Below are 26,189 nucleotides of genomic sequence, written 5' to 3' on the forward strand. Positions count from 1 at the left end.
AAGCGCTCGATCCTACAATTGGTATCAGAGCCAAGGTCATGGGTTCGATTCTCATTGATTGCAATGAGTGCAATTATTGGAAGAGAGATTGTTGGGTGCAATAATTGTCCATGCTTGATTAAAAGATTTGAGTTGCACCATTACTGGTAAAGCGGCAAGCGCTCGGTTCTACATATTTTTTTTATTAATAAACATCTTCGATTATTTTTAGCTGAACTCGAATCGAGCCTTCATTCAAACCAAACTCATGCAAAAAAATATAAATTTTTTAGTTCAGAATATTTGAGCTTGATTTCGGCTCAAAATAGATATATTTGAGCTCGAGCTTTAATACATCTATTTCAAACTGAATTTGAACCTTATTTTTTTTTTATCATATTCATTTTGGTTCGGTTCATTTATACTCTAGTTCAAAAACACTGGTATATCATTATTGGGATGGGATGCGATGGGATGAATAAGAATTAATATCTCTAACTTTCGGACAAATATATCTATTTCGTGTCAGAATTCAAACCTTATTTTAAGTTTATTCGATTTGATTCATCTAAACCCCAAATCCAAAACATTGGCTTGCCATATTGGGATGGGATGGGATGGGATGGGATGGATAAAAATCACTCTCTCTTTTAACTTTTCGGATAGTATGGTGCAATTTTAACACATAGCTTGGATCAATTGACTTGGATGTTTGCCTAATGTGGCCCGCTACGGTTACCTTTGGTGAGAAGTATGGCAACACGTGGTACTGATAAAGAAATCTACCAATCCGACAAAAATAAAAGGAATGCGATGGAGAATGAGACAAAGTCAAGAAGATGGAAGGTGTATTTTTTTTGATGCCGGCGTACTTTTCATCCAAGATCGATCGACAAAAATATTAGAGTAGGTCTCTTGTGAGACGGTCTCACGAATCTTTATCTGTGAGACGGATAACCCTACCGATATTCACAATAAAAAATGATACTCTTAGCTTAAAAAGTAATGTTTTTTCATGCATGACCCAAATAGGAGATTCGTCTAAAAAAATACGACCCGTGAGACCGTCTCACATAAGTTTTTGTCAAAGAATCAAGCATGAGGGTATACCGCGAAACGCTACGAAAAATCCCATTAGACATATGTAATAACACCAACAAATCACATAGTATAATTGGAAGACAAACCAGAGGAATAAATCACACTATTAACGTTTTCTGCTTGCTTGTCATAAATCAAGAAAACAGCAGAATTAAATAGGAGGCCCAAGTAGCGAAGAGTTTAGGCCCAATAGACAGTGAAGGCTAGGACTGAATAAAAATGGGCTCATCAGTTTGGGCTGGAATTGGGAGGTGACCTTTTTCTTGTAGGCTTTTGACTGTATCATACAGACTCTGCTTTACTGATGTGAACTCCAAGCCCAAATCCTTAAGCTTTTGATTGGAGAATTTGTAAGGTTTCTTCCTAGAGTTCTTTTCATCTGAACACCTGGTGCATTCACAATTAAAATAAAATGCTCGTCAAAAAAATAATAATAAATAAATAAATAAAATGAACATATAAAATAAAATTCACAAGCTTGATTCAAGGTGAAATTTATATAGGATATATAATTCAAATGTCTTATTTCAGTTAGCTGCAGGTTATCGATTGAGATCTCGTCTATACTTTTCTCGTCGTTCTCCGTGATGGGAGAGATTATGGATTGCTGCTACGAAGTCCCCGGTTTCAACTACCGATTGAATGGTGGATTGGTCGGGGACGATCCATTGATTCCTATCGAAAGATTTGAGAACCATTGAATTTCATGAAACTGAAATCCACAATTTCTCATTTTCAACTTGTTCTCGATATTCTATAACTCCACCAAAACACAACTCTGAAGAAAATGCTGTATAAACGTTCATACGTTATGTATATTAGAAATCATATGTTGTTTTGGAGGATATTAGAAATCAAAATAAGATGGCATAATTGTGCATTCAAGAGGATGTCAAACGACTCTGATGTATTTGAAATCAAATACAATACGTTAAAAAATAATTATTTGAGATTTGGAATTTATTGTCAGTTGATTTGGACCGATGTGATTTCCTAATCCGAATTCCCAAATCATTCATTCATAGTGAGTTTCTATCACCGATATTTCCATAAGCACTCATTTCTTTATGTTAAGAGAGCCTAAAATTATCATATTAAAAATTCAGACAAAAGAAAAAAGGATAGTTAAACTCACTTTGTAGGTATCTAAATAAATCAACAAAACTCGATCTATCAATTGCAGCTATCTCGGTTGTTAGATTTTAGGATTAACTGTTTTCACAAAACGAAAATGTTATTTTTAATTAATATGGAACGCTATCGTGCCCAGTTAATTATTGATAAGTTTTGACTCGATGCTGTGTTTGGTCAATTAAATTAGGAAAACACAAGGATTTTAGCGGTTATCCCTATAATTCTAAGGTTAATTGCTTGGAACAACTTGAATAAATTATTTGTTTGCGGATGAACAATGATATAATTAAATAGCAGAACTCCCTTGAATAATATATTTCTCATATTAAATTCCTTCACTTTATTCTAGTTGATTAATTATAATTTAAATTTATTGTTTTCCTTTCTTGGACAAATTTCGTTTAGTATTTTATTAAATTTATATCCAAAAATCACCCCTTTTATTTGCATTTTTACTCGAAAGAAATCATCCCCCGTTCCCTGTGGATTCGACCCTGCTAATCATTACGCTAATTTTATTTAGAGAGTAAAAATTTAAGTTTGGTGGCACAACGACAACACATCAGTCGGGGACGACCCATCAATCCCTATAGAAAGATTTGAGAACCATTGAATTTCATGAAATTGAAATCCACAAGTTCTCATTTTCAACTTGTTTATCAACCGACGCTCGATATTCTACAACTCCACCAAAACACAACTCTGAAGAAAATGTTGTATAAACGTTCATACGTTGTGTATATTAGAAATCATCTGTTGTTTTGGAGGATATTAGAAATCAAACTAAGATGGCATAATTGTGCATTCAAGAGATGATGTAAAACGACTCTCGTGTATTTGAAATCAAATACAATACGTTAAAAAATAACTATTTGAGATTTGAAATCTATTGTCAGTTGATTAGAACCGATGCGATTTTCTAATACGAATTCCCAAATCATTCATTTTTAGTGAGTTTCTATCACTGATATTTCGATAAGCACTCATTTTACTATGTTAAAAGAGCTTAAAATTATCATATAAAAAATTCAGATAAAAGAAAAAAAGATAGTTAAACTTACTTTGTAGGTATTGGGTATTCCGGGAAGAACTTGACGAGAATGTCCACCACATCGCCACGGTGGAGCACGCTCTCAGCGCAAAGGTGTCGCCCCGATGCCGCCGGTGACTCAAACAAGAGTATGTGTGCCAATGCAACATCCTTTACATGGACATAGGCTTGGATAGAGTTAGCATAAGTCTTTGCCGAGCCAGTTAAATACTTGAGAATGTGAAGAACACTAGCGTTAATGGTAGGTTGCAATAGTGGGCCGAGGACTAATACTGGGTTGATCACTACGAGGTCCACGCCTAGCTCCTTTGCTGAATCCCATGCTGCTTGTTCAGCCACAGCTTTTCCATAGCAGTACCAATTCTGAATATGGCATTTTTTTTAACGGAAATAAAAAATATTATTAAGAATCAAGAGAATTATCGTCTTCATTCAAAATATCAAAGATAAAATCTGGAGGAGTATTCCAGATTGAGAGACGAGCATAGAAATAAGATGTCCTAGCAAGATTGTGGACAACCTTGTTTACTTATATTACCAATTATTTGAATTCAAAGCTTACATAAAAAATGTAATTTTAAAATTAATAATTATATACATGTCGCAAGCTTTTCAAACCAGCTAAAAAAATACAAGACTCATGTTCGAAATTATTGAATTCGATCTGAACATGACCAAAATATTATTTTATTCTATAGTTAACGTAACAGAATTATATCATCGGCGAAACCTTGGTATTTTTACAGAACTCGAGGTCACTCCAGCAAGATTCATCCACAATTTCATCGGGTGCTCTGTTGGGGTCCATGTATATAGCGCCGATTGATGAGGTTAACACCACCCGGCGGACCTTGGCCTCCGCCGCCGCCGTTATCACATTCTTGGTCCCAACCACCGCAGGCTCCACCATTTGTTCCTGAATCACATGTTAGACATGCATAAAATAATAGATTAGATGTGGTTGTCTAGAAAATAACTGTTGCTAATATTTTACTTGAACGACAGTCGCACGCTAATCAGACATATTTCGTGATTCTCAAAGACTCATTCGTCAAATAAATTGAAATATTTGACAATATAATATTTCTATAATATATTTTTTGAATATTTCTGTCAAATAGATTGACTTGTTTGGTCTTTTCAGAAGGTGGTCATAACACCGAATGCCACCTTTGATCCCATGATGTTATGTTATTTTCAATTTTGGATGATTTTTTTTTAAAAAAAAACGAACAATTATTTGCAAGAAAAATGAACCATGTCAGAAGAAGAACAAACGTGTAGACAATGACGACGGCTATTGCCTACAATTTTTTATAAAAGATATGCACGCCGCCTCAACTTTAGAAAATTGATAAGCATCTGCCCCTTTTTTTGACAATCAAGCTCCCGCAATAACTCATTGATGGTATGAGATGCCTATACATAACAGCAATTGAGGTCCCTAAGCACACAACTCATAAGAAAAATATACACCATCTACAGAGTGTTGAGTGCTCAGAAGATATCAATCGGAGGAAATCAGAAAAGTTTCAAATTATTCAATGGACGGAGGTAACACACTTTCACATATTATTTATCATGTTTATAAATGTGTTGAAAAAGGATTTTTAGAAAAATAATGACATTAGTGAGTTGAAATGAAGCACTCACAAAAAAGTAAAATAAAATATGAAAAAAAAATTAAGAATATTTTCGGAATATTGAAAAAGATTTTACAAAAAAATGTTTCTATCAAGCAAAAGAAAACTTACAGGATCATCAGTGACGGGTGATGCAGTGTGGAAAACACCATTGCAGCCATTGATAGCTTCGCGTAAGCTCTCATAATCATCAAGATTCGCCCTGCACAGAATCAGTCTCTCATCTGCGCCTTCCAGCTCTCTCAAATGTGCATTCTTCGGATCATCTACAACTCAACATAAATAAATAAAGTTAATAATATATTTTATATATCGTAATTCCATGCAAATTATGCAGAAAATAAAATGATTTTAATTATCTGTTTTCACCTGGATTTCTGACAGTGCCACTTACTGTATATCCCTTTTCAAGGAGGAGTTTCACAAGCCAGGAAGCAATGAAGCCACCGGCGCCTGTGACGCATACAATATCGCCGTGAGCTGTCGGCATGGCGTCGGGGGCTCGTGGTAGCGGTGGAGGAAAAGGGTTGAAAAAACAGGAAAGTGGTGCGTGGAGAAAGGGAGATGATGGAGTTGGAGAAAGTGTGGGGAAATGATTTATATTTATAAAGAGGAAAAAATACTTTAGCCACTCACCAACCACGGTTTCAATGGAAAATGATTTAAATAATTTGCTTTTCCACTTTGGATTTGTTGGATAATTTTGATGTTTAATGAATGAAAATTAAGTAAATTAATCAATGTGTTTGATTGGAAAAATTCGAAACGAAGAACGAAGCTTAATGGACGAATATTAAGTTCGTTGGTTCTGAATTAAACTTGAAACGAGTTCATTGAATGTTAAAAGAACTTCAAACGAGTAGTCGGAACATGTAAGGGACGGAAACCAAAAAGAAAAAAAAAATATTCGGTGAACAGTAACAGGCGTGCCACCTGCCCGCGGGTCTGCGCGCAGGCGCTGCCGAGCGCTACCAAGAGTGCTCGGCAGCATGCGCGGGCGCGCGCACGGAGGGCTCGAGCACCTCCCCTTCGGGTTTTCATGTCCCTTCGGATTTTTCTGGTAATTTTCCTTTCCTTGGCATTGTTTGATGCTTGTTGTCAATTACAATGGCCAAAAGACACCCCTATGAATTAAAGATAATGTCTTTTCACATGAAAAACATTAAATGTTTGATATATTGAAAATTAAACATACATAATTTTCCAAAAAAAAAAAAGGTTGAAAATCATTTCTTTGTTATAGAACTTGGATATTTGAGTGCTCATTATCCAAGAATTGTAATTGTATCTTGGGAGAAGATTGTCACATACCTCTAGCATAGATAGTGTTCAACACTTGTCTTATAAGCCAATTTCTTTGATTTTTCTTATTTTTCCAATTTTTTTGTTTGCTTCTTGTTTTTCGTGTCAAATTTGAATCCCTAAACAACAGGAGTTTCCGTAAATAAGAATCTATTTCAAGAAAGGATACCCGTATCTCGATTTCTTTCCCTTCTTTTTCAAGGGGCGAATTGACTTACCCTCGTGGGATTGTTAGTTCATGTTTGTGGGCGATTAATTTTTCTATGTTACATTTGACATGTTTAACACCATATATTATGATCTGATTTTAGTCGTTGGATTCGTAGTAGGTTGATATTCCCTGGTGTTTTTCTTAAGTATTTGCATATAATAAGTTAACGCAAGTGACCAATTAACATTACAGAATCTTGTATAAAAGAAATACTCAGAACCCTTTATTGACGTGCTATAAATTTATCGTGTCCATGATCGTTTGGTTCATGAGATACAATCATAAAAATACATAATATCTCTTATTCAAGCTCGAGTCCACCACTTCTATTTCTATTTTCCTCTACTCGTTCGATATAAAAATGTCCTTTAAAATATCGATAAGAACGTGGAAAGTCAAAAATACAATTTTATTCCACGGGACAGTATTATTAGAACATAAAAGTATATATAACGCAAAATATTTACTAGAATATTTCAATCATCCCTTGAGATTAAATAAAATTAAGACATCCATTTAGTCGTAGAATCATGTGAGGACGCCATCTCTAAGGAGAATCCATGCATTTATTTGTTGTACCTAACAATATTAATATTAATAAAATCATTATATGACAAATTTCTTCGCAATTTACTTGGAAATATGGGAACCCATGCACATCAAATTTGACGTGTGGTCATACAATATTGTAAATAAATCCACAAAAAACTGCAGATTGCAACGGAGTAAAAAATTCATCCATGTTTCAAAATCTCACCTACCATGAATACCGTCTGTTTTGTGTGGTAAAAGAAAATTTAGAAAATGACATTGAAGATATCAAAGCTGAGATTACTGTTTGAATATTATGTCCTTGGTAAGATTTTCTCCGGCTCTTGGTGCTTTCGGAAATCGACAATCTTTCGATACAATTTCAACTTGTTATAATAACACGTGAAATCACAAGTTCTATAACCAAAAAATGATATAAACTTTATTTTTTATGAAGCAAAAGCATGAATCCAGACATAGATGAGTGCAAAATGTATTCAAATTTGATTAATTGTTTTTTAAAAAACATGTTTGATCGTCTACTTAATGTTGTTTTTTCACATATACACACGTCTTTTCGACGTATCGGGTGTCTCTTGGTCCAAAATTTTGGAAAGAAACATCAAAAAACACAATTTAGATGAAATGGTACCAGAAAACTCGAAAAAACCAATCACTTGTTCATGAAACAGTGCTACGGGTGCCCCCACGCTGCATGGACATTATGGATATTTCAGGCAGAATGTCGTGCGCTAGGGCGGCCTTCAGCATAGCACCTCCTGCCTGGACAATATAATAATTTGCTTAATTTTCATTCACTAAGCTCAATACTATTCTTAACACAATATAAAGACTATTGTCAAGTGCAGATTTGCGCCTCACTTAACTCCCAAGAACACTATCGCCATCAAGGTGAAGAGAAAATTCGATCCTAGCTGATGAGTTTGCACATCCAACGACCTATGTTTGATGGACCCATTGGATATGCAGTTATGGCAAAGCCGTATTGATGAGCCAACGGACGTACAGTTAGGACAAAACCCAACTGCTAGCCCCAGATGCTTGTCCAAACATGGGCATTGGATATGTAGTTAAAAGGCAAATCCATATTCTCAGTGCTTGGTTTTTGTTTCATAGAAAATTCTACAATTTTCCGGAAGACCATACGAATCGCTATGCAGTTTAAAAGTTTGTTTATCAAAGGAAAATATATCATGAGCATCGATAAACAACAGTGAACCGCAATAACCTCATATCGTTATTGTCAAAGTTAAAGCAAAAGCACTGGGGAAAAAATAAATTCGCGTGTTCACCAACAGCCAATCAAAATTTTTCCAGGGAAGATATTGGAAACAGATATGAGATTCTTCTATGTCAAATACCCCAACTCATGTTAGGAAATTTATCCTCGCCGACGATCATTCAGTGAGACTTGACATACTCCTGAACAATGTGAAGGCCTTCACTTTCCTCGCCAAAATCCTATGAGCAGAAATTTAAAATCAGAACCTGATGTATTGAGAACCCTTGCGAAAAATCATGAAACCATAGGTTTGGATGTACTACCTTCACAACAACACAAGAGGCCCCGACAACTTTCCTCGCCTTTCCTTCTGAATCAATCTTGCACAACTGTGAACGTTACAATCAACACTGGAATCAAGTACTATCACATGTGCTCCATGAGAAAGAAAGGACAAGTGGCTCGAGATCATCCGTCATCACCATTGTCACAGAGAACCAATCAAAATAAAATATAAAAATGAAGCAAGTTATACTTACACCAGCCCATTCACCAAGAGACTTAGCACTTGGAACAGTTATCAGGTTGACATTATGGTCGGCGCACAATGCCTTCACCAACTTGATGTAGTCTGGTTGGTTGCAGTCTTCAGCCAATACACAAAGCTGGGCAGCATGCTTCTCAATTGCTTTGGCACCTTCATGAAGGCCGCAAGTAAGACCCCCATGAGCCAACGACTTTCTAAGCACGAGTTGCAACGCTGTCATGACGTCCATAGGCTCACCGAGAACCGGTGCAGGTGTCTCCACAACAGCAGCCTCTTCTCTGTAGAGTAAACGATAATATCAATAGAAAGTTCAGATTACATGCATCCCATACTGCCATATAATTGTAAGTAAAGATGCACTTCCTAAGAAAACAAGATTACTTCCGGACACCAAACAGAAACAAAATTTCTTTAACCATCCATTCCGGCAATCCACACTCCAAGCAGTTGACCATATGCACAAACATTCTATTAATCACCTCATTCTACGTCATTTAAAAATTATATGAGTGGTGATATAACATATGTCAAGACTCTAACTTGAAGTAGCAACTCAATCAACCTTCATAAATTAGGGGCGAAAGGTGGATCAAGACTGATCTTTGGGGCAAGTGAGAATAAGTATCACTTATTTTATAAATGAGGGTGAAGAGATCGCAAGGCCCTTTAAATTCTTTTTCACCAATAACACATATAAAGACTAATCATTGAGGTAAGTGAGAATAAGTATCACCGATTTTATATACGAGGGTGAAGAGATTGTAAGGCCCTTTAAGGTCATTAACACCAATAAAACATATAAAAGTTAAAACTTGTTAATTCTCCATCACACCCAGTTAAACAAACTGAAAAAAAGAAGAACTAATAAACAAAATCAAAATTTCTAAGACTAATTTACGATTATAAACTAGTTTTTTTCCATAATGACATCCTCTCAAGAAGAATTATGTATCCAAGAACTGAAATTCCCACAAAGATAGATGATTAATTTCAAATTTAAACACCGCAGATACGTACCCAGACATTTTATGTTCCTGATACTAGAGTGCTCCGATCCACACCTGCAATAAAACAAACATGGCAGAAAAGAAACCAACTTTCTATCAAAAAATCACAAAAAAACGAGCGAAACACATTCAATCCAAGGGCACCACTATACATATATTCTGCGAGAATACTCACCTGGTACAGAAGGCTTAGAGATCTCCAACAAGAGAATCGGCGTCGAGGGAACAAAAATGAAGTGTATGGGGAACGCACGTATTTTCGTATATATATACGGTGAAAATCGAAGCCCTAGCACCGATGTATGCGGCCCAAATACTATTTGGGTGTTCAAACGAGTGGCCCAGCCCATACATACCGAAGTTTCTCAGCCCAGTACACGTACCAATAACAATCATGCCCTCGGCCAATCTGTTATTCTTTTTCTTTGGATTTTTTTTTTTGATGAACAAACTTTTGTTCTTTTACCAAAACAAAATTGTAATATTGTTCGATTATTTTATTGTCAAAATCAAAGAAAAAGTAAGCTTATTCAATTTGGTTAAAAAAAATTTAGAATCAATAATTTTTGGGATTAGTAACAAAAAAACATGACATTTTAAAACGACTTCACAAAGATCAGACAAAAAAAGGCAAAAATTTGTGTCAAACGGTTTCACGGGTTGTATTTTGTGAGACGGATCTCTTATTTGGGTAATCAATGAAAAATATTATTTTTTATGCTAAGAGTATTACTTTTAATGGTGAATATCAATCAATAGGGTTGACTCGTCTCACAGATAAAGATTCGTAAGACCGTCTCGTCTCACAAGAGACCTACTCCAAAAATAACTGTTAAGAATTGAAAATGTCGAATTTTAAATTCATGATCAAACAAATGTCATTTTATTAAACATTCAGAATATGAAAATAGTGCTTGAAACTTATTTTTTGCATGGTTTCTATATATTTATCTAAAATCAAAATTATTATTTTTCCATTTGGAAATTTTCATAAAATAATTGGAAGGGCCACAAAAATTACAATAAAATAATTATATTATATTATATAAATAAGCAATAATTTTTTAAAAAAAATTTCCCTCTCAAAAAGGCAAAACAATAAACGGAACCTACACCCTCCAATTTCCTCAACCCCAAAACCCAAAACCTTCTTCCGTATCAGATGAACAGGTAGAAACCCTGGATATATACAAAGTATAGAATTCGATAAATCTTGGTCCATTTTTCAGAGATGAAATCTTGTTGATCGAAATGTATGTTTCTGAATCTGAGGTGACCATTCTTTTCATTTTCCAAAAGGATTTTTTAATTTTTGCTTTATCTAATCTGGGTTTGCGGTTTATGTGTTTGTTCATCAGGTTTTATATGAATTCTGGGCTTGTTTCGCATTTCTTGGGGTTTTCTTTAGATTTATATTAAACTGGTGCCTTCATCAATTTGATTTCACGGGTATACAAAAACGTTCAAAATCTCGGACGATTGAAGTACAAAAAGTAAGGAAACTGCGTTGGATTTTCACGGGAATAGCTCTGGAATTTAAATCTTGGAGATGTCGCTTTTGCCCGAAAGCGTCTGCATTCAAATCAGGAACGTTTGGGAGGACAATTTGGAGGAAGAATTCGCGTTTATTCGAAATATCATCGATGATTACCCCTACGTTGCAATGGATACAGAGTTCCCGGGCATTATCTGCCAACCCACGAAAGAGTTCAGTGACCCCCGTGATTACCAGTACGAAAAATTGAAACTTAATGTTGATCTTTTGAAGCTGATCCAATTAGGTCTCACTTTCTCCGACGCCAAGGGAAATTTACCCCACTGCGACACTAATAAGTTCTGTGTCTGGCAGTTCAACTTTCGAGAATTCAATCCGGTACATGATATGTTTGTTATCGAATCACTCACATTGCTTCAACATAGCGGCATTCGGTTTAGAAAAAATATCGAGAAGGGTATCAGCGCCAGGCGATTCGGGGAGCTCTTGATGTCGTCTGGGGTTGTTTTGAATGACAGCGTGTGCTGGGTTACATTCCACAGTGGATACGATTTCGGGTACTTGCTCAAGCTGTTAACTTGCCGGGATTTGCCTGATACACAGGCTGGATTCTTCGAATTGATCCGTATATTTTGTCCGGTGCTGTACGATGTCAAACATTTGATGAAGTTTTGTGGTATGCACGGTGGATTAAACAAGCTGGCCAGGTTCTTGGGGGTGCAGAGGGTCGGGATTAGTCACCAAGCCGGATCGGATAGCTTGGTTACGGCTCGTGCATTCAAGAAATTGAAGGATAATAACTTCGGAGGCAAAGTGGAGAGATATGCTGGGGTTTTGTATGGTTTAGGTGTTGATAATTGAGAGAAAAAGCATTGAGAATAGGGGTAAAAGTGTATAACAAAAAAACTGAAAATTTTTAAATGGTAGTAAACTTTACTGTAAGTCATTTGAGGATCGATGAATATTAGAAACTAGCCTACATGAGATTGCAGCATGGCTGCCGAATTATGCTTCAACATTAGAAGTACAATAAGTCGCGGATAGATAGATAGATAAATAGATATATACGCAAATGTGTGCGCGAGCGCGATCATTCACTAAAATACACAAAACCCGAGCAGTAGTTGATATCCAGACAAGAGATCACACACTGAAATCGTTTCTTGAACGTGGAGAACCACTGAGCCATAATTCACAGAGCCACTATTTTCATACGAGTAAACTCCAAAACAAACTAGGTATTATCTTATGTTGTTTTACGCTCCTTATCTCCCTTTGGACCACTCCAAACCAGAGAACACTCCAAACCAGAGAAGGCAATGGCATCACCTTCCTATATTCCTCGGCCAAATCGAAATCAGAGAAAAAATAATGGTTTCAGTTGACCTTTCACCTAACGTACACAGCTGCATGTCCATTTGTTTGGGACCGACTCCAATTTTTGACTCCCATAAATATTATAATATTACAACGTCATAAAATATCATAATTAAACACGATTCGACATCCACCTCTACTTTTGAATTCTGATCGTTTAACTTTAAAAATATCCATGTAATCTTAATCTTATACACAAAAAAATATAGCAGATGAATTTACAAAGATAGCCAGTGTTTAAAAATGTTGAACCATGCTTAAAAAATAAAATGTTGGAACTCAAAAATGATCTTGGGCTGTAAATTAAGATATATATCATACATCATAAAATATTTAGAATTATAATATATAAATGCTACTCAATTATATTAAAATATTGAATTTTAATATTTATCCATCTTCATATATTTGATAAAAACTTGTGTAAAACGATCTCACGAATCGTATTTTGTGAGACGATTATTTTATTTAGATCATCAATAAAAAATTTACTTATGCTAAGAGTATTACTTTTTATTGTGAATATCGATATGATTGACCTGTCTCACAGATAAAAAATTCGTGAGACAGTCTCATAAAAGACATACTCCATAAATTTTCAATTATTCATCCTATCGATTATATATATTAAATGCAACATATATATTTTAATTTGTCAAAAAGTCATATTCGACAATTGGAGTGAAATAAGTTGCAAAATCAATGCAAATACTGTTATAGTGAGCATTCACCAAAATACACAAAACCGACAAAAAGTTGATATTCAGTAACAAAGTCTTTGAACCAAATACAAAAAGTGCTTTTACTTTGAGCAGGCTCCTGTTGGAATCATTCAAAACAAACCACGCATCTTCTGTTGTGCTGTGCTCCTTTTTCTCCCTTTGAACAATTCCTATAAAACAGATGGCAAAATGATGACTTTCTATTATTCACCAAAAACAACAAAAATTGATTGTTTGTTCACTGAAAACAACTTCAAGAATGTGAAACAAGCGACCAGAGTTGGCGTGATTGATTGGTTCATTGCAGAAATGAAATATTTTGCAGTAAATTTTCGGCCTAGTTCAGAAAATTATTTGAAGTTGTATGCATATGTTTAATGTCCAAAATAGCTTGTTTCTTTACAAGCATGAACTCATAGTGACGCCTGCTGATAGATGAGAAGAAATGGATCATTTCATATTGCGTTATCAATGCATATGTGTGAGAAAAAGAGTTATGGGGAGAGATGCATGCACCCGACGATCTCTTTCTTATGTTGAAGAAGTGATTGACGATCTCCTGCAAAAGTTGCTTTCTTATTTGCCATGTAGTTCCACAGCTCAGATGTTATGTATCGACCGTTCGGATTATATTCGTTTATTTCCACCAAGGCTGTTGTCACTACATTGTAAATTTCGTCTCCCCATTTCTTCTTAAGCTTTTTGAGTTCCGGAACATCCTCATCCACCACTTCCTACGCACCCAAAACAAGTCCATCATCAGGGAACATATATGTATGCAAGTGTAAGACCTCTTATGGATAAACTTATGTTTAAATATGTGTTCGAGTGAATTCTTGAAGAACTGTAAATTTAGAATAACGCAGCTAATTAGCAGACCTGATAGTCACCGTGAAGCGTGACGATTTTGAATGGGTGCACTGAGGATTTTGCAGTTTTTCTTGCCATTTAGAGCAAAATTTAGCAGCCTTGATATCAGCGTCTGCAGGGGAATATCTCAACCTGCATGATTTCAGGAAAGCCCTATAATCAATTTCCCCCATCCTCTTCAAACCGAAATCTCGTCATCGGTGTCATCATCGGTGTCATCATCTGTCATCGGACATCTCACTCAAGACCTGAGAATGAGCAAGATTGATGAAGCATTGTCGGGATAAGGGAATCAAAGCTTTCTGAACTCTAATGACAACATGACTTATAGCATATGAAAAGAATTTCCCACAAGCCCTCTCGACATATGACAAAATTGTTGGGGATAGTGCCCTTAAAGCATTGTAATAAGCTAATTTTTTGAAAACGACATTTATTATTGAGCATATTTGCATGAAAATATTATTGTCATGAATATCATAGCAAAATCCCTAGTTTATTAGATATAACCATAATTTTAGTATATATAAGAGTTGTATATACAAGAGGATTAAAATTATGGATAATAAACTTAAATTAAGTCGGTGATGAATTAATTAAAGTATGGATCTTTAATTAAAGCATCAATAAAGCGGCCCATGAACATTTTAAATGTGATCATCTTATCCGGATCGTCGATGTTGGGACATCTAGATGAGGGCATTTATATATAATGTGATTATGTACGACTTGGACCGATTTAATTAGTCATTTCATAATAAATTCCGTTGTTACTATGAAATTCAAATTAAATCACAAAGATGATCATATATGGACAAATCTCAATCCTGAATTGATTATAAACTCCTATTCATTTTAATATGATTCTTAATTTGCTTGTTTAAAGTTTGCGATTGTGCATTCTTAATACTTGCATTTTAGATTTATATTTGAAATGAATGGCTGGGAATATGAATTCGCAGACATGGAATCCATTCCTTCTTGCGAGAAGTAGAAAGACGATTCCCTCATTTGTTAATTCTAGAACTGAGTGTTGGGCCCAACTAATTTATAATTAAGTTATAAATTGAACCACTCACTAGTGAATTAATGGTAAATGAGGATAAGAAGTAATTGAAGAGGTAAACGGAAAATTCCTGGCTTCAATTACGAATTGTCTATGGAGGATTAATCCATATGTAATGATTATTTCAATGGACTGCTCAATTTTGTAGAGTAAGATATTTCATAATGAAGAAGAGTGCAATTCCATATTTTTAGTGGAGTAATTATGGAATTAATAAATTAGATAAATTAATTAAAGAGTTTAATTATTTATTTAATTTATTGGAGCTTCTAATTATGAGTCCATGGTCCCCGGTACGCCTTTCAAATTAATGACGGATTAAAAATGCAATTTAGAAATCATGTATGGATATGGAAAAATGTTTCCATAACTCCAAAAGTTTGGAGATAAATATAATTGATAATGAGATATTAATTATATTAAATAATAATTATGAGATAATTATATATTTGAATTATTATGATAATATCCAAAAGTTGATTATAATATCTTTAATTTATTATGAATAAATTATAGATATTATTTGCTATCTGAAAATAAGTTAGAATAAGATTCTAATTTATTTTGATAAGATCCTAGAAATCCTATTTAATATCTTTAATTTATTGTGAATAAAATTTAGATATTATATCTAAATAAATTAGAATAAGATTCTAATGTATCTTGATAATATCCTAGAAATCCTATTTAATATCTTTAATTTATTGTGAATAAAATTTAGATATTATTTAACATCTAAATAAGTTAGAATAAGATTCTAATTTATTTTAATAAGATTTTAGAAATCTTATGACTTTTAAAATAGTTTTAAAAGGATATAAAATATAATATTCAAAAAAAATCAAATCTAGGCATATCCTAGATGATTTGATCGAGAGTCCCAATTGAAATAAGATTTAAACTCTTGATTTTGAATTATTAAAAATAGGATCTTAGGTTTTATTTTAAAAACAACTTTTTCTCTACTTTTTCATGAGTTGAAAATAAAGTAGAGAACAAAATAAAAATTTGGATTTCTAGCATTTGCGTTTTTGAGTGCCCACACACTCCCGTTGATAGAAAGGATCGTATTGGAAGGCTGTGGTTTCTACGCAAATTGGATTTACATTGAAGAGAAAATCTACAAGAGGTTAGTTTTCTAGTAAATTCTTTTTATTTAAATTCATAGTTAATTTATATTCATATGTTCGATTATAATTTATGAAATTATGTAATCGCTTCCGCTGTGTTTCGATTTGATCGAAAATAATTTTTTTAGCCGGAATTGTTCCGAAGGCTATATAATTTCCAACAAATGGTATCAGAGCCATTGTTTTTCATTTGAATATAAATTTAATGAATTTAAATTTTATGAGAGTGAGATTTATTGTTAAAATTTATATTCTTATTGCATAAATTTGGTTTGTTTTTTTGTTTAGCATTATCGTAATCCTTTAAAAAAAAAATTGATTTTTTATTCTATTGAATGTAAAATATTGATTTTACTATTATTAGATTTATAAAATTAATTTGAAATTGAATAAAATTGTTTTATTTGATTTGTTAATTTTATTTTTCAACTAATAATTCGATTAGAGGGACACGATTAAAAATCAAGAATTTTAACAATATCTCACTCTTATAAATTTTTGTGCCACTTATCTCGTTTAAATGAGATTTAATTATTATAATGTTTATTATGTGATAATTTACATATATTTATTTTAGAGGTCCATAAATAAATTTGACATCTTATTTAAATTTGATTTAAATGCCATTTAATTTTCATGTCATGCATCATGTTTAAATTGGATTTAAATATTGTGACATTCATTATATTGCTCTTATCGTTTAAAAGTGACCAATAAGATTGGACTTTTAATAATTAAATCATAAGATGTTTTAATTAAATAATTGAAAATTTGAGAAACTTTAATTATTATATATCAATGAGTGGGAGAAGGATATATGACAATAAATCCTACGACCTCCACTATTAACAAAAGCAACGTGAGGTTTAAATGGCGCCTAGTGACGCATAGGACGTTCTCCCTAAGGAAGGTTTTTATTTAAATCAAAATTCAAGGCTTAGTTTCTGAAAGGATAAGATTTTTTAGTATGATTCATAATTTACCTACCCTAAGGCGGCAATTATGGATTGTAATTTAAAATCCAAAATAGTGGGTCACACTCATAAGGATGCAATTGAATAGTTTAAATGCATCCAGGTTGAATTAAAAGATAATTAATAATGAAATTGAAGATATGAGATATTTTAGTGTTTTATTATTAATAGAGATAGTCTCGATTTAATCATCATTTCATTCGTCCGACCCTAAGGCGGCTTATTAAATGTGAGATTAAATTTCCTTGGAATTGGTAGAATAAATAATAATGTGTCTTGCATCATATTTATGATTCCTAAATTGATTAATTATCTATGATATTTGTTCAATTTAACTAAATGTCGTTTCATACATTAATTTCAGCAATCATGTCTACTGGTCCTGTTCTTGCTTTACTTAATGAAAAGTTGACTGGAGAAAACTTTTTGAAATGGAAGAGTAACATTAACATTGCCCTCGTATGTGAAAACCTCAAATTTGTCTTGACGGATGAGTGTCCTCCCGAGCCCCCTTTGAATGCTTCTCGTAGTGTACGAGAAATATATGATCGATGGATTGCGGCAAACAATAAAGCCAAGGGCTACATGTTGGCCGGAATGAACGATGTGCTTAGACTTAAGCACGAGCATGTAAAAAATGCTTATGAGATAATGGATTCTCTTCAAGCTATGTTTAGTCAGCAATCTAGTCAATCTAAGCATGAGGCCATTAAGAATGCCATGAATGCTAAGATGAAGAAAAGGTCAATCAGTTGGAGCACATGTTTTGAACATGGTTAACTACTTCACAGAAGCTGAGACTCATGGTGCGACCATAGATGATGGCACACAAGTGAGCATGATTTTGGAATCATTGCCACCGACTTTCCTGCAATTCAAGAGCAACTATGTCATGAACAAGCTTGATTATAACATGACACAATTGCTCAACGAGCTGCAAACCTTTGAGGCCATTTCCATTGGAAAAGTCCAAGAAGGTGAGGCAAATGTTGTTAAGGATAAGTCACCTTCCTCCAAAGCTAGTTTGAAAAGGAAAAATAGGGGGAAAGGAAAAGAAGCTTCTAAAAAGCAAAAGAATTGGAATGGTTCCAATGGCAAAAAGAAGGGTGAAACTGCAAAACCCAAAGGAAAATGTTTTCACTGTGGGATCGATGGTCATTGGAAAAGAAACTGTCCCAAGTATCTCGCTGACCTAAAAGAGAAGAAAAAAGGTAAATATGATTTACTTGTTCTAGAATCTTGTTTAGTAACCAATGATTCTTCTATATGGATAGTTCATTCGGGCGCTACTAATCATGTTTGTTGTTCTCTGCAGCTACTTAGTTCTTATGAAGAGCTTGCCGACGGGTCCTTCACAATGAGAGTTGGCAATGGTGCAATAGTTGCGGCTAAAGCAGTGCGAGTTATTAAACTTAGATTTAGTGATAGACATTTGGTTTTGAATAATGTTTACTTTATTCCTGGTTTTCGTAGAAATTTGATTTCTGTTTCAAAGTTGCATGAACATTTTTATTCGCTTTCTTTTGATAATAATGAGATTGTTATTTTGAGAAATGGTCGTATAATTTGTACTGCTTCAATCGAAAATGGACTATATATTATAAGACCAAATGAACAACCACTGCTTAATGTTGAAATGTTTAAAGTAGAACATCCAAAACCTAAAAAGCAAAAGGTTTCTCATGAAGATAAAACATATCTATGGCACCTAAGGTTGGGGCATATATCCTTAGAAAGATTAAACAGACTTGTAAAGAATGGTCCTTTAAGAGAGCCAAGTGTTGGCACTCTTCCTGTTTGTGAATCTTGTTTAGAAGGAAAAATGACTAAGAGACCTTTCTCTGCAAAGGGCAATCGGGCCAAAGAACCACTAGAGCTTATACATAGTGATGTATGTGGTCCTATGACTACACAAGCTAGAGGTGGTTATGAGTATTTTGTCACTTTCATTGATGATTACTCAAGGTATGGATATATTTATGTCATGCATAGAAAATCCGAGACTTTTGGAAAGTTCAAAGAATTTCATGTGGAAGCCGAAAGGCAACTAGGTAAATCTTTAAAGTGTCTTCGATCAGATCGAGGCAGCGAGTATCTTGATACCGAGTTCAAAGACTATATGCTAGAGCATGGTATTTTATACCAACTCACTGCACCTGGTACACCTCAGCAAAATGGTGTTGCTGAAAGGAGAAATCGCACTTTGCTTGATATGGTGAGATCTATGATGAGCTACTCTTCACTGCCAATCTCGTTTTGGGGTTATGCAATAGAGACGGCCACTTACATTTTGAATGCAGTGCCATCAAAGTCAATCCATAAAACACCTCTAGAGTTGTGGAATGGGAAAAAACCTAGTTTATTTCACTTCCGCATATGGGGATGCCCAACACATGTGTTGGAAAGAAAGACTGGGAAATTGCATCCACGTTCAAAAGTGTGTTTGTTCGTGGGATATGCCAAGGGAACGAGAGGAGGTTGGTTTTATGATCCTCAAGATAAGAAGGTAATTGTATCGACAAATGCCATCTTTCTTGAAGATGATTACATGACTAACTTCAAGCCTCGAAGTAAGGTTGTACTTGAGGAGTTACTCAATGATGAGATCATTCGAAGTCCAACTAAAGTTATTAAGGAAACCATAAATGATACCATTGAACCAAGTCAAGATATCATACCACCTCGACGTAGTGGGAGGGTAGTTAAACCACCCCTCCGCTATCGTCAAGATGAAGAGGCAAATGTTGCTGTCACCGATGGGGTGGAAGATGATCCATTGTCATTTCAACATGCAATGGAAGATCCTGACAAAGAAAGGTGGCTTGAAGCTATGAACCAAGAAATGGAGTCGATGCACTCTAATTCTGTCTGGATTCTTGTAGATACACCTGAAGAGGTTAGACCTATTGGGTGTAAATGGATCTATAAGAGAAAGAGAGGTGTAGATGGGAAAGTACAGACTTTCAAAGCAAGATTGGTTGCAAAGGGTTATACCCAAAGAGAGGGAGTCGATTATGAAGAGACTTTCTCGCCTGTAGCCATGCTTAAATCTATTCGTATCTTACTTTTGATTGCTGCTCATTTTGACTATGAGATATGGCAGATGGATGTCAAGACGGCCTTTTTGAATGGTCATCTAGACGAGGAAATCTACATGAAGCAACCAGAGGGTTTTATAGCCCAAGGCCAAGAGCAAAAGGTTTGCAAATTGCTTAGATCAATTTATGGACTAAAGCAAGCGTCGAGATCATGGAACCATAGATTTGATGAAACGATCAAATCTTATGGCTTTGATCAAAGTGTTGATGAGCTTTGTGTATACAAGCACATCAAAGAAGGAAAAGTGGTATTCATTGTGCTTTACGTAGATGACATTCTGCTTATTGGGAATAATATAGAAAAATTGTCTACAGTAAAGGGTTGGCTTGCCAAGCAATTCCAAATGAAAGATTTGGGAGAAGCAAATTATGTTCTTGGAATTCGAATCGTTCGAGATCGTAAGAACAAGTTGTTGGCATTGTCTCAAGCTACTTATATTGATAAGATGCTATTGCGTTATAGAATGCAAGATTCCACGAAAGGTTATCTACCAACCCGACATGGAATCGTCCTCTCTAAGGAGCAGTGTCCTAAGACACCGCAAGAAGTTGAGGACATGAGATGCATTCCCTATGCCTCTGCAGTAGGCAGCCTTATGTACGCAATGATGTGCACTAGGCCGGACATATGTTATGCTGTGGGGATAGTCAGCCGTTTTCAGTCAAATCCTGGTTTGGATCATTGGATAGCGGTTAAAAACATTCTTAAGTATCTTCGGAGAACAAGAAATTATATGCTTGTCTATTCGGGTGGAGACCTTAAATAGACGGTTACACTGATTCTGATTTTCAATCAGATAGAGATACTCGAAAATCGACATCTGGATCGGTGTTTACTTTTGGTGGCGGTGCCATAGTCTGGAGAAGCATCAAGCAATCCAGCACAGCCAACTCGACCATGGAGGCCGAATACAAAGCTGCTTCCGAAGCTGCCAAAGAGGCTGTATGGCTTAAGAAATTCCTATCTGATTTGGAAGTTGTTCCAAATGTGAATAATCCACTCACTTTGTGGTGTGACAACAGTGGTGCAGTGGTTAATTCGAAGGAACCTCGTAGTCACAAGAGATCGAAGCATATTGAAAGGAAGTACCACTTGATCCGAGAGATAGTGCAAAGAGGTGACGCTTCTATTCTCAAGATTGTGTCTGCTGACAACCTCGCCGATCCATTCACCAAGACACTGCCTGCAAAAGTGTTTGAAAGGCATATGCTAAATTTAGGACTTAGAGACATGTCTCACATGCTTTAGTGCAAGTGGGAGATTGTTGGGGATAGTGCCCTTAAAGCATTGTAATAAGCTAATTTTTTGAAAACGACATTTATTATTGAGCATATTTGCATGAAAATATTATTGTCATGAATATCATAGCAAAATCCCTAGTTTATTAGATATAACCATAATTTTAGTATATATAAGAGTTGTATATACAAGAGGATTAAAATTATGGATAATAAACTTAAATTAAGTCGGTGATGAATTAATTAAAGTATGGATCTTTAATTAAAGCATCAATAATGCGGCCCATGAACATTATGAATGTGATCATCTTATCCGGATCGTCGATGTTGAGACATCTAGATGAGGGCATTTATATATAATGTGATTATGTACGACTTGGACCGATTTAATTAGTCATTTCATAATAAATTCCGTTGTTACTATGAAATTCAAATTAAATCACAAAGATGATCATATATGGACAAATCTCAATCCTGAATTGATTATAAACTCCTATTCATTTTATTATGATTCTTAATTTGCTTGTTTAAAGTTTGCGATTGTGCATTCTTAATACTTGCATTTTAGATTTATATTTGAAATGAATGGCTGGGAATATGAATTCGCAGACATGGAATCCATTCCTTCTTGCGAGAAGTAGAAAGACGATTCCCTCATTTGTTAATTCTAGAACTGAGTGTTGGGCCCAACTAATTTATAATTAAGTTATAAATTGAACCACTCACTAGTGAATTAATGGTAAATGGGGATAAGAAGTAATTGAAGAGGTAAACGAAAAATTCCTGGCTTCAATTACGAATTGTCTATGGAGGATTAATCCATATGTAATGATTATATCAATGGACTGCTCAATTTTGTATAGTAAGATATTTCATAATGAAGAAGAGTGCAATTCCATATTTTTAGTGGAGTAATTATGGAATTAATAAATTAGATAAATTAATTAAAGAGTTTAATTATTTATTTACTTTATTGGAGCTTCTAATTATGAGTCCATGGTCCTCGGTACGCCTTTCAAATTAATGACGGATTAAAAATGCAATTTAGAAATCATGTATGGATATGGAAAAATGTTTCCATAACTCCAAAAGTTTGGAGATAAATATAATTGATAATGAGATATTAATTATATTAAATAATAATTATGAGATAATTATATATTTGGATTATTATGGTAATATCCAAAAGTTGATTATAATATCTTTAATTTATTATGAATAAATTATAGATATTATTTGCTATCTGAAAATAAGTTATAATAAGATTCTAATTTATTTTGATAAGATCCTAGAAATCCTATATAATATCTTTAATTTATTGTGAATAAAATTTAGATATTATATCTAAATAAATTAGAATAAGATTCTAATGTATCTTGATAATATCCTAGAAATCCTATTTAATATCTTTAATTTATTGTGAATAAAATTTAGATATTATTTAACATCTAAATAAGTTAGAATAAGATTCTAATTTATTTTAATAAGATTTTAGAAATCTTATTACTTTTAAAATAATTTTAAAAGGATATAAAATATAATATTCAAAAAAAAATCAAATCTAGGCATATCCTAGATGATTTGATCGAGAGTCCCAATTGAAATAAGATTTGGACTCTTGGTTTTGAATTATTATAAATAGGATCTTAGGTTTTATTTTAAAAACAACTTTTTCTCTACCTTTTCATGAGTTGAAAATAAAGTAGAGAACAAAATAAAAATTTGGATTTCTAGCATTTGCGTTTTTGAGTGCCCACACACTCCCGTTGATAGAAAGGATCGTATTGGAAGGCTGTGGTTTCTACGCAAATTGGATTTACATTGAAGAGAAAATCTACAAGAGGTTAGTTTTCTAGTAAATTCTTTTTATTTAAATTCATAGTTAATTTATATTCATATGTTCGATTATAATTTATGAAATTATGTAATCGCTTCCGCTGTGTTTCGATTTGATCGAAAATAATTTTTTTAGCCGGAATTGTTCCGAAGGCTATATAATTTCCAACAAAAATACCAAAAAAGATTAGACTACCTTTATTAACGCTTTGCGGACATTTTGCAGCTCATTGTTGCTAAGTCGCTCTTTGGTGAAGAGTTGTTGATTTAAATCTTGAAGACCGTCGATCTCATCAAAGTTCTCCTCTAATTTGGTTGTGAGCTCTTCGATTCTCATTTTCTTAGCATCTAGTTCGCATTCAAGCTCTAACTTTCTCTTCAACAATTCTTTATTCTCCCTCTGCAACATGATATTCCAGCAACCGGAAGTCAGAATGATTTTTGTACACCAGAAATATGAATATCAAAAGATCATACACAAATACCAAGGAATCAGCCTTTACAATCAAGAAACAGACATGGTCAAGAAGATGAATTGTATGATCTGTCCGTCCAACAATACATGTTTAATGACAAAATAAAGGCATCGGAGCACACCTCAAGATTATCGCATAGCCCTTCCATCATCCCCATTTTAAAGCGTTCATGGCTCAGGGATCTTTCATACTCGCGGCAATCTTGAGTCAGACTATCGACCAAAGTTGGAAGTTGCATAAAAAGTGATGCTTGTTACCCTTGAGCATAAAATACAACAGAAACTAAAATGAAAGAGAATAAAACATTAGAAGCTGCTAACTTCGGCAACAAGGAGCTTCAGTTTCTGGTGCTTAGGCTCCTCACATATTGAGCCCTTTTCCCCAGCATCAGTGGTGGACTTGCTAGCCTTTAAGATCTCGTCTGTCTCCAGTACCTTCTCCTTCATAGTTCTGGGCTTGGAAGCTTGATCTCACAGTAGTCTCCAGTACTGTTTTGGTTCCAAGAAAAACAAAAAAAAAAAAACTCATGTCAACTACAATTTTTAAACATTGGTTTAACTCGCACGCGCAGAACAAACAGCAAGGTATCACAGAATCAAAACAGCAAAACACATTTTTTCGGTACCTTGATTAACGAGATTGAATCAAGTAATTCTACGCAGAAAATATGTAAATATTTATGCAGGAGGAATATATCACTGGTCGAAAGCGTGAAAGTTTTGTTTATAACTTGAAAGGCTACACGGGGGAGTCGTTTGAGCTCCGATCATAGAGTGGCGGTTCATTTGATGGGATGTTCCATCTCCCTCCCATTAATGGCGGTGGCGTAAATTTATTTTTGACGGCTTTGTCTGTACCTCGTTTGGTCATATTTCCTTCAAATATTTGGGCTGTGATCCTTTGATTTACCTCATAAATAAAATACTTTTTTACTTAAATTTATCATATTTCACAGTTAAATATTTATAAATTTCACTGTCATTTTAATTAATATTTTATTTTCATTTAAATAAAATTATTTCACCACTTTAATCATTTTTATCTATTATTTAGTATTATATTTTTATTGAAATATAAAATTAAAAAGTTTATTACAATTATTTTTGAATAATTAATTTGTAAAAAAATAAACATGAATAAAATAAAAAATTTATAACGTATTATACAAAATTAAATTACCACGAAACAATATTTATAAAATTTATAAATTAAAATTTGAATATCACTCAAAATCCAACATTCTTAATTGATCAGAGAAAAAAACGTTGTGTATATTCCATTCAATTGTCCATTTATATTTCACAAAATAATTAAATATAATTAAATAAATATTAAAAAAATAAAAAAAATTAAAAAAAAAAAGCTCGACCAAAACTGGTCGAGCTCTTCACCACCCAAGCTCTTCACTCAAAGTGTGTGAAGAGCTTGGGTCTCCAAGTGAAGAGACCCAAGCTCTTCACTTTTAGTGAAGAGCTCGACCCTTGAGCTCTCGACCCAAGAAAAACTCTCGACCCAACTCGTCTTAAAAAAAGAGCTCGACCCAAAAAATAAGCGTGTCTCAATCACGCTGGCTTGAAGAAAATAAAAAAAAATTGCAATACTCGATTACAAATTTGTAACCGGGTATTGTTGTGGCACACAAATCAATGGTGTGCAGTGGTGAATATTTAGATGAAGATGATATTTGGATGATATGGTTTGAATTATATCCATAATTGTGGATACTCTTAGTATATATTATTATGTAATAATAATTTTATGGATACTTGAAAATTTTTACTATTTTTTAGGATCAATGACTGGTAAACTAAATTGTTTTTTTTTTAATATTACTAAAATCTAAAGTTTTTACTTACGGAATTTTTTTTAACTGTTTTATTAATATTTCATTCCTTTAAATATTTATTTCAAATAATAATTTCTCTATCCAAACACAGTAATTATTATTAAAATTAAAATTAAATAAAATGCCACGCAGAGTAGACATTGAAACTACAAGATGGAGTTTGATGTACTATAGAAATATTTTAATTAAATTCGAAAATGTCAAAAATGAATTATAATAGAAAAAGTTATGTTGCCAACCAAGCACAATATAATTTGTTTTGAGGATACTTGCTCGTTAATTTTCTAAACAAGCATTTAAAATACGTCAAA

At 33.9% G+C, this 26,189-nt stretch overlaps 4 protein-coding genes across 5 annotated transcripts; 1 reads left to right on the forward strand and 3 right to left on the reverse strand.

The window, feature by feature from the left end:
* Positions 1 to 1,099: 1,099 nt before the first annotated feature.
* Positions 1,100 to 5,500, reverse strand: LOC142521396 (cinnamoyl-CoA reductase 1). The gene is made up of 5 exons (XM_075624600.1): positions 5,278 to 5,500; positions 5,020 to 5,174; positions 3,996 to 4,181; positions 3,276 to 3,628; positions 1,100 to 1,467 (listed from the first exon to the last, which is right to left on the reverse strand). Exons 1-5 carry the CDS (start codon positions 5,396 to 5,398, stop codon positions 1,284 to 1,286), a joined length of 999 nt encoding a protein of 332 aa, XP_075480715.1. The 5' UTR covers positions 5,399 to 5,500; the 3' UTR covers positions 1,100 to 1,283.
* Positions 5,501 to 8,128: 2,628 nt separating this feature from the next.
* Positions 8,129 to 10,051, reverse strand: LOC142521222 (small ribosomal subunit protein eS12-like). 2 transcript variants are annotated; one of them, XM_075624448.1, is made up of 5 exons: positions 9,925 to 10,051; positions 9,760 to 9,803; positions 8,735 to 9,015; positions 8,519 to 8,584; positions 8,129 to 8,434 (listed from the first exon to the last, which is right to left on the reverse strand). In XM_075624448.1, exons 3-5 carry the CDS (start codon positions 8,969 to 8,971, stop codon positions 8,375 to 8,377), a joined length of 363 nt encoding a protein of 120 aa, XP_075480563.1. In that variant the 5' UTR covers positions 8,972 to 9,015; positions 9,760 to 9,803; positions 9,925 to 10,051; the 3' UTR covers positions 8,129 to 8,374. The 2 variants fall into 2 exon arrangements, with proteins under 2 accessions (XP_075480563.1, XP_075480562.1); XM_075624447.1 differs by having other exon boundaries at positions 8,735 to 9,020.
* A 1,247-nt stretch (positions 10,052 to 11,298) lies between these two features.
* On the forward strand, positions 11,299 to 12,105 carry LOC142520113 (putative CCR4-associated factor 1 homolog 7). Its single transcript, XM_075623091.1, has one exon. It carries the CDS (start codon positions 11,299 to 11,301, stop codon positions 12,103 to 12,105), a length of 807 nt encoding a protein of 268 aa, XP_075479206.1.
* Positions 12,106 to 13,879: 1,774 nt separating this feature from the next.
* Positions 13,880 to 24,879, reverse strand: LOC142520115 (uncharacterized). The gene is made up of 5 exons (XM_075623092.1): positions 24,658 to 24,879; positions 24,353 to 24,520; positions 23,753 to 23,956; positions 14,223 to 14,461; positions 13,880 to 14,077 (listed from the first exon to the last, which is right to left on the reverse strand). The coding sequence occupies exons 2-4, from the start codon at positions 24,476 to 24,478 to the stop codon at positions 14,432 to 14,434; spliced, it is 360 nt and encodes a 119-aa protein (XP_075479207.1). The 5' UTR covers positions 24,479 to 24,520; positions 24,658 to 24,879; the 3' UTR covers positions 13,880 to 14,077; positions 14,223 to 14,431.
* Positions 24,880 to 26,189: the final 1,310 nt, after the last annotated feature.

This window comes from Primulina tabacum, chromosome 12 (genome assembly GCF_025594145.1).
Source record: "Primulina tabacum isolate GXHZ01 chromosome 12, ASM2559414v2, whole genome shotgun sequence".
NCBI classification, from domain to species: Eukaryota; Viridiplantae; Streptophyta; class Magnoliopsida; order Lamiales; family Gesneriaceae; genus Primulina; species Primulina tabacum.

Bases quoted from the DNA above. Each gene is read 5' to 3' on its own strand.
- LOC142520115 (XM_075623092.1), bottom strand. From the start codon at position 24,478: ATGAAGGAGAAGGTACTGGAGACAGACGAGATCTTAAAGGCTAGCAAG. The intron at 23,957-24,352 runs GTTAGCAGCTTC...ATCATGTTGCAG, and splicing joins TGAAGCTCCTTGTTGCCGAA to AGGGAGAATAAAGAATTGTT. The intron at 14,462-23,752 runs GTAGTCTAATCT...GCTCATTCTCAG, and splicing joins TCCGCAAAGCGTTAATAAAG to GTCTTGAGTGAGATGTCCGA.
- LOC142521222 (XM_075624447.1), bottom strand. The intron at 8,585-8,734 runs GTAAGTATAACT...TAACGTTCACAG, and splicing joins CTCTTGGTGAATGGGCTGGT to TTGTGCAAGATTGATTCAGA. The intron at 8,435-8,518 runs GTAGTACATCCA...TTCTGCTCATAG, and splicing joins CCTCTTGTGTTGTTGTGAAG to GATTTTGGCGAGGAAAGTGA.
- LOC142521396 (XM_075624600.1), bottom strand. From the start codon at position 5,398: ATGCCGACAGCTCACGGCGATATTGTATGCGTCACAGGCGCCGGTGGC. The intron at 4,182-5,019 runs GTAAGTTTTCTT...CATGTGATTCAG, and splicing joins CACCCGTCACTGATGATCCT to GAACAAATGGTGGAGCCTGC. The intron at 1,468-3,275 runs GTAAGTTTAACT...TGAATGCACCAG, and splicing joins GAATACCCAATACCTACAAA to GTGTTCAGATGAAAAGAACT.
- LOC142520113 (XM_075623091.1), top strand. From the start codon at position 11,299: ATGTCGCTTTTGCCCGAAAGCGTCTGCATTCAAATCAGGAACGTTTGG.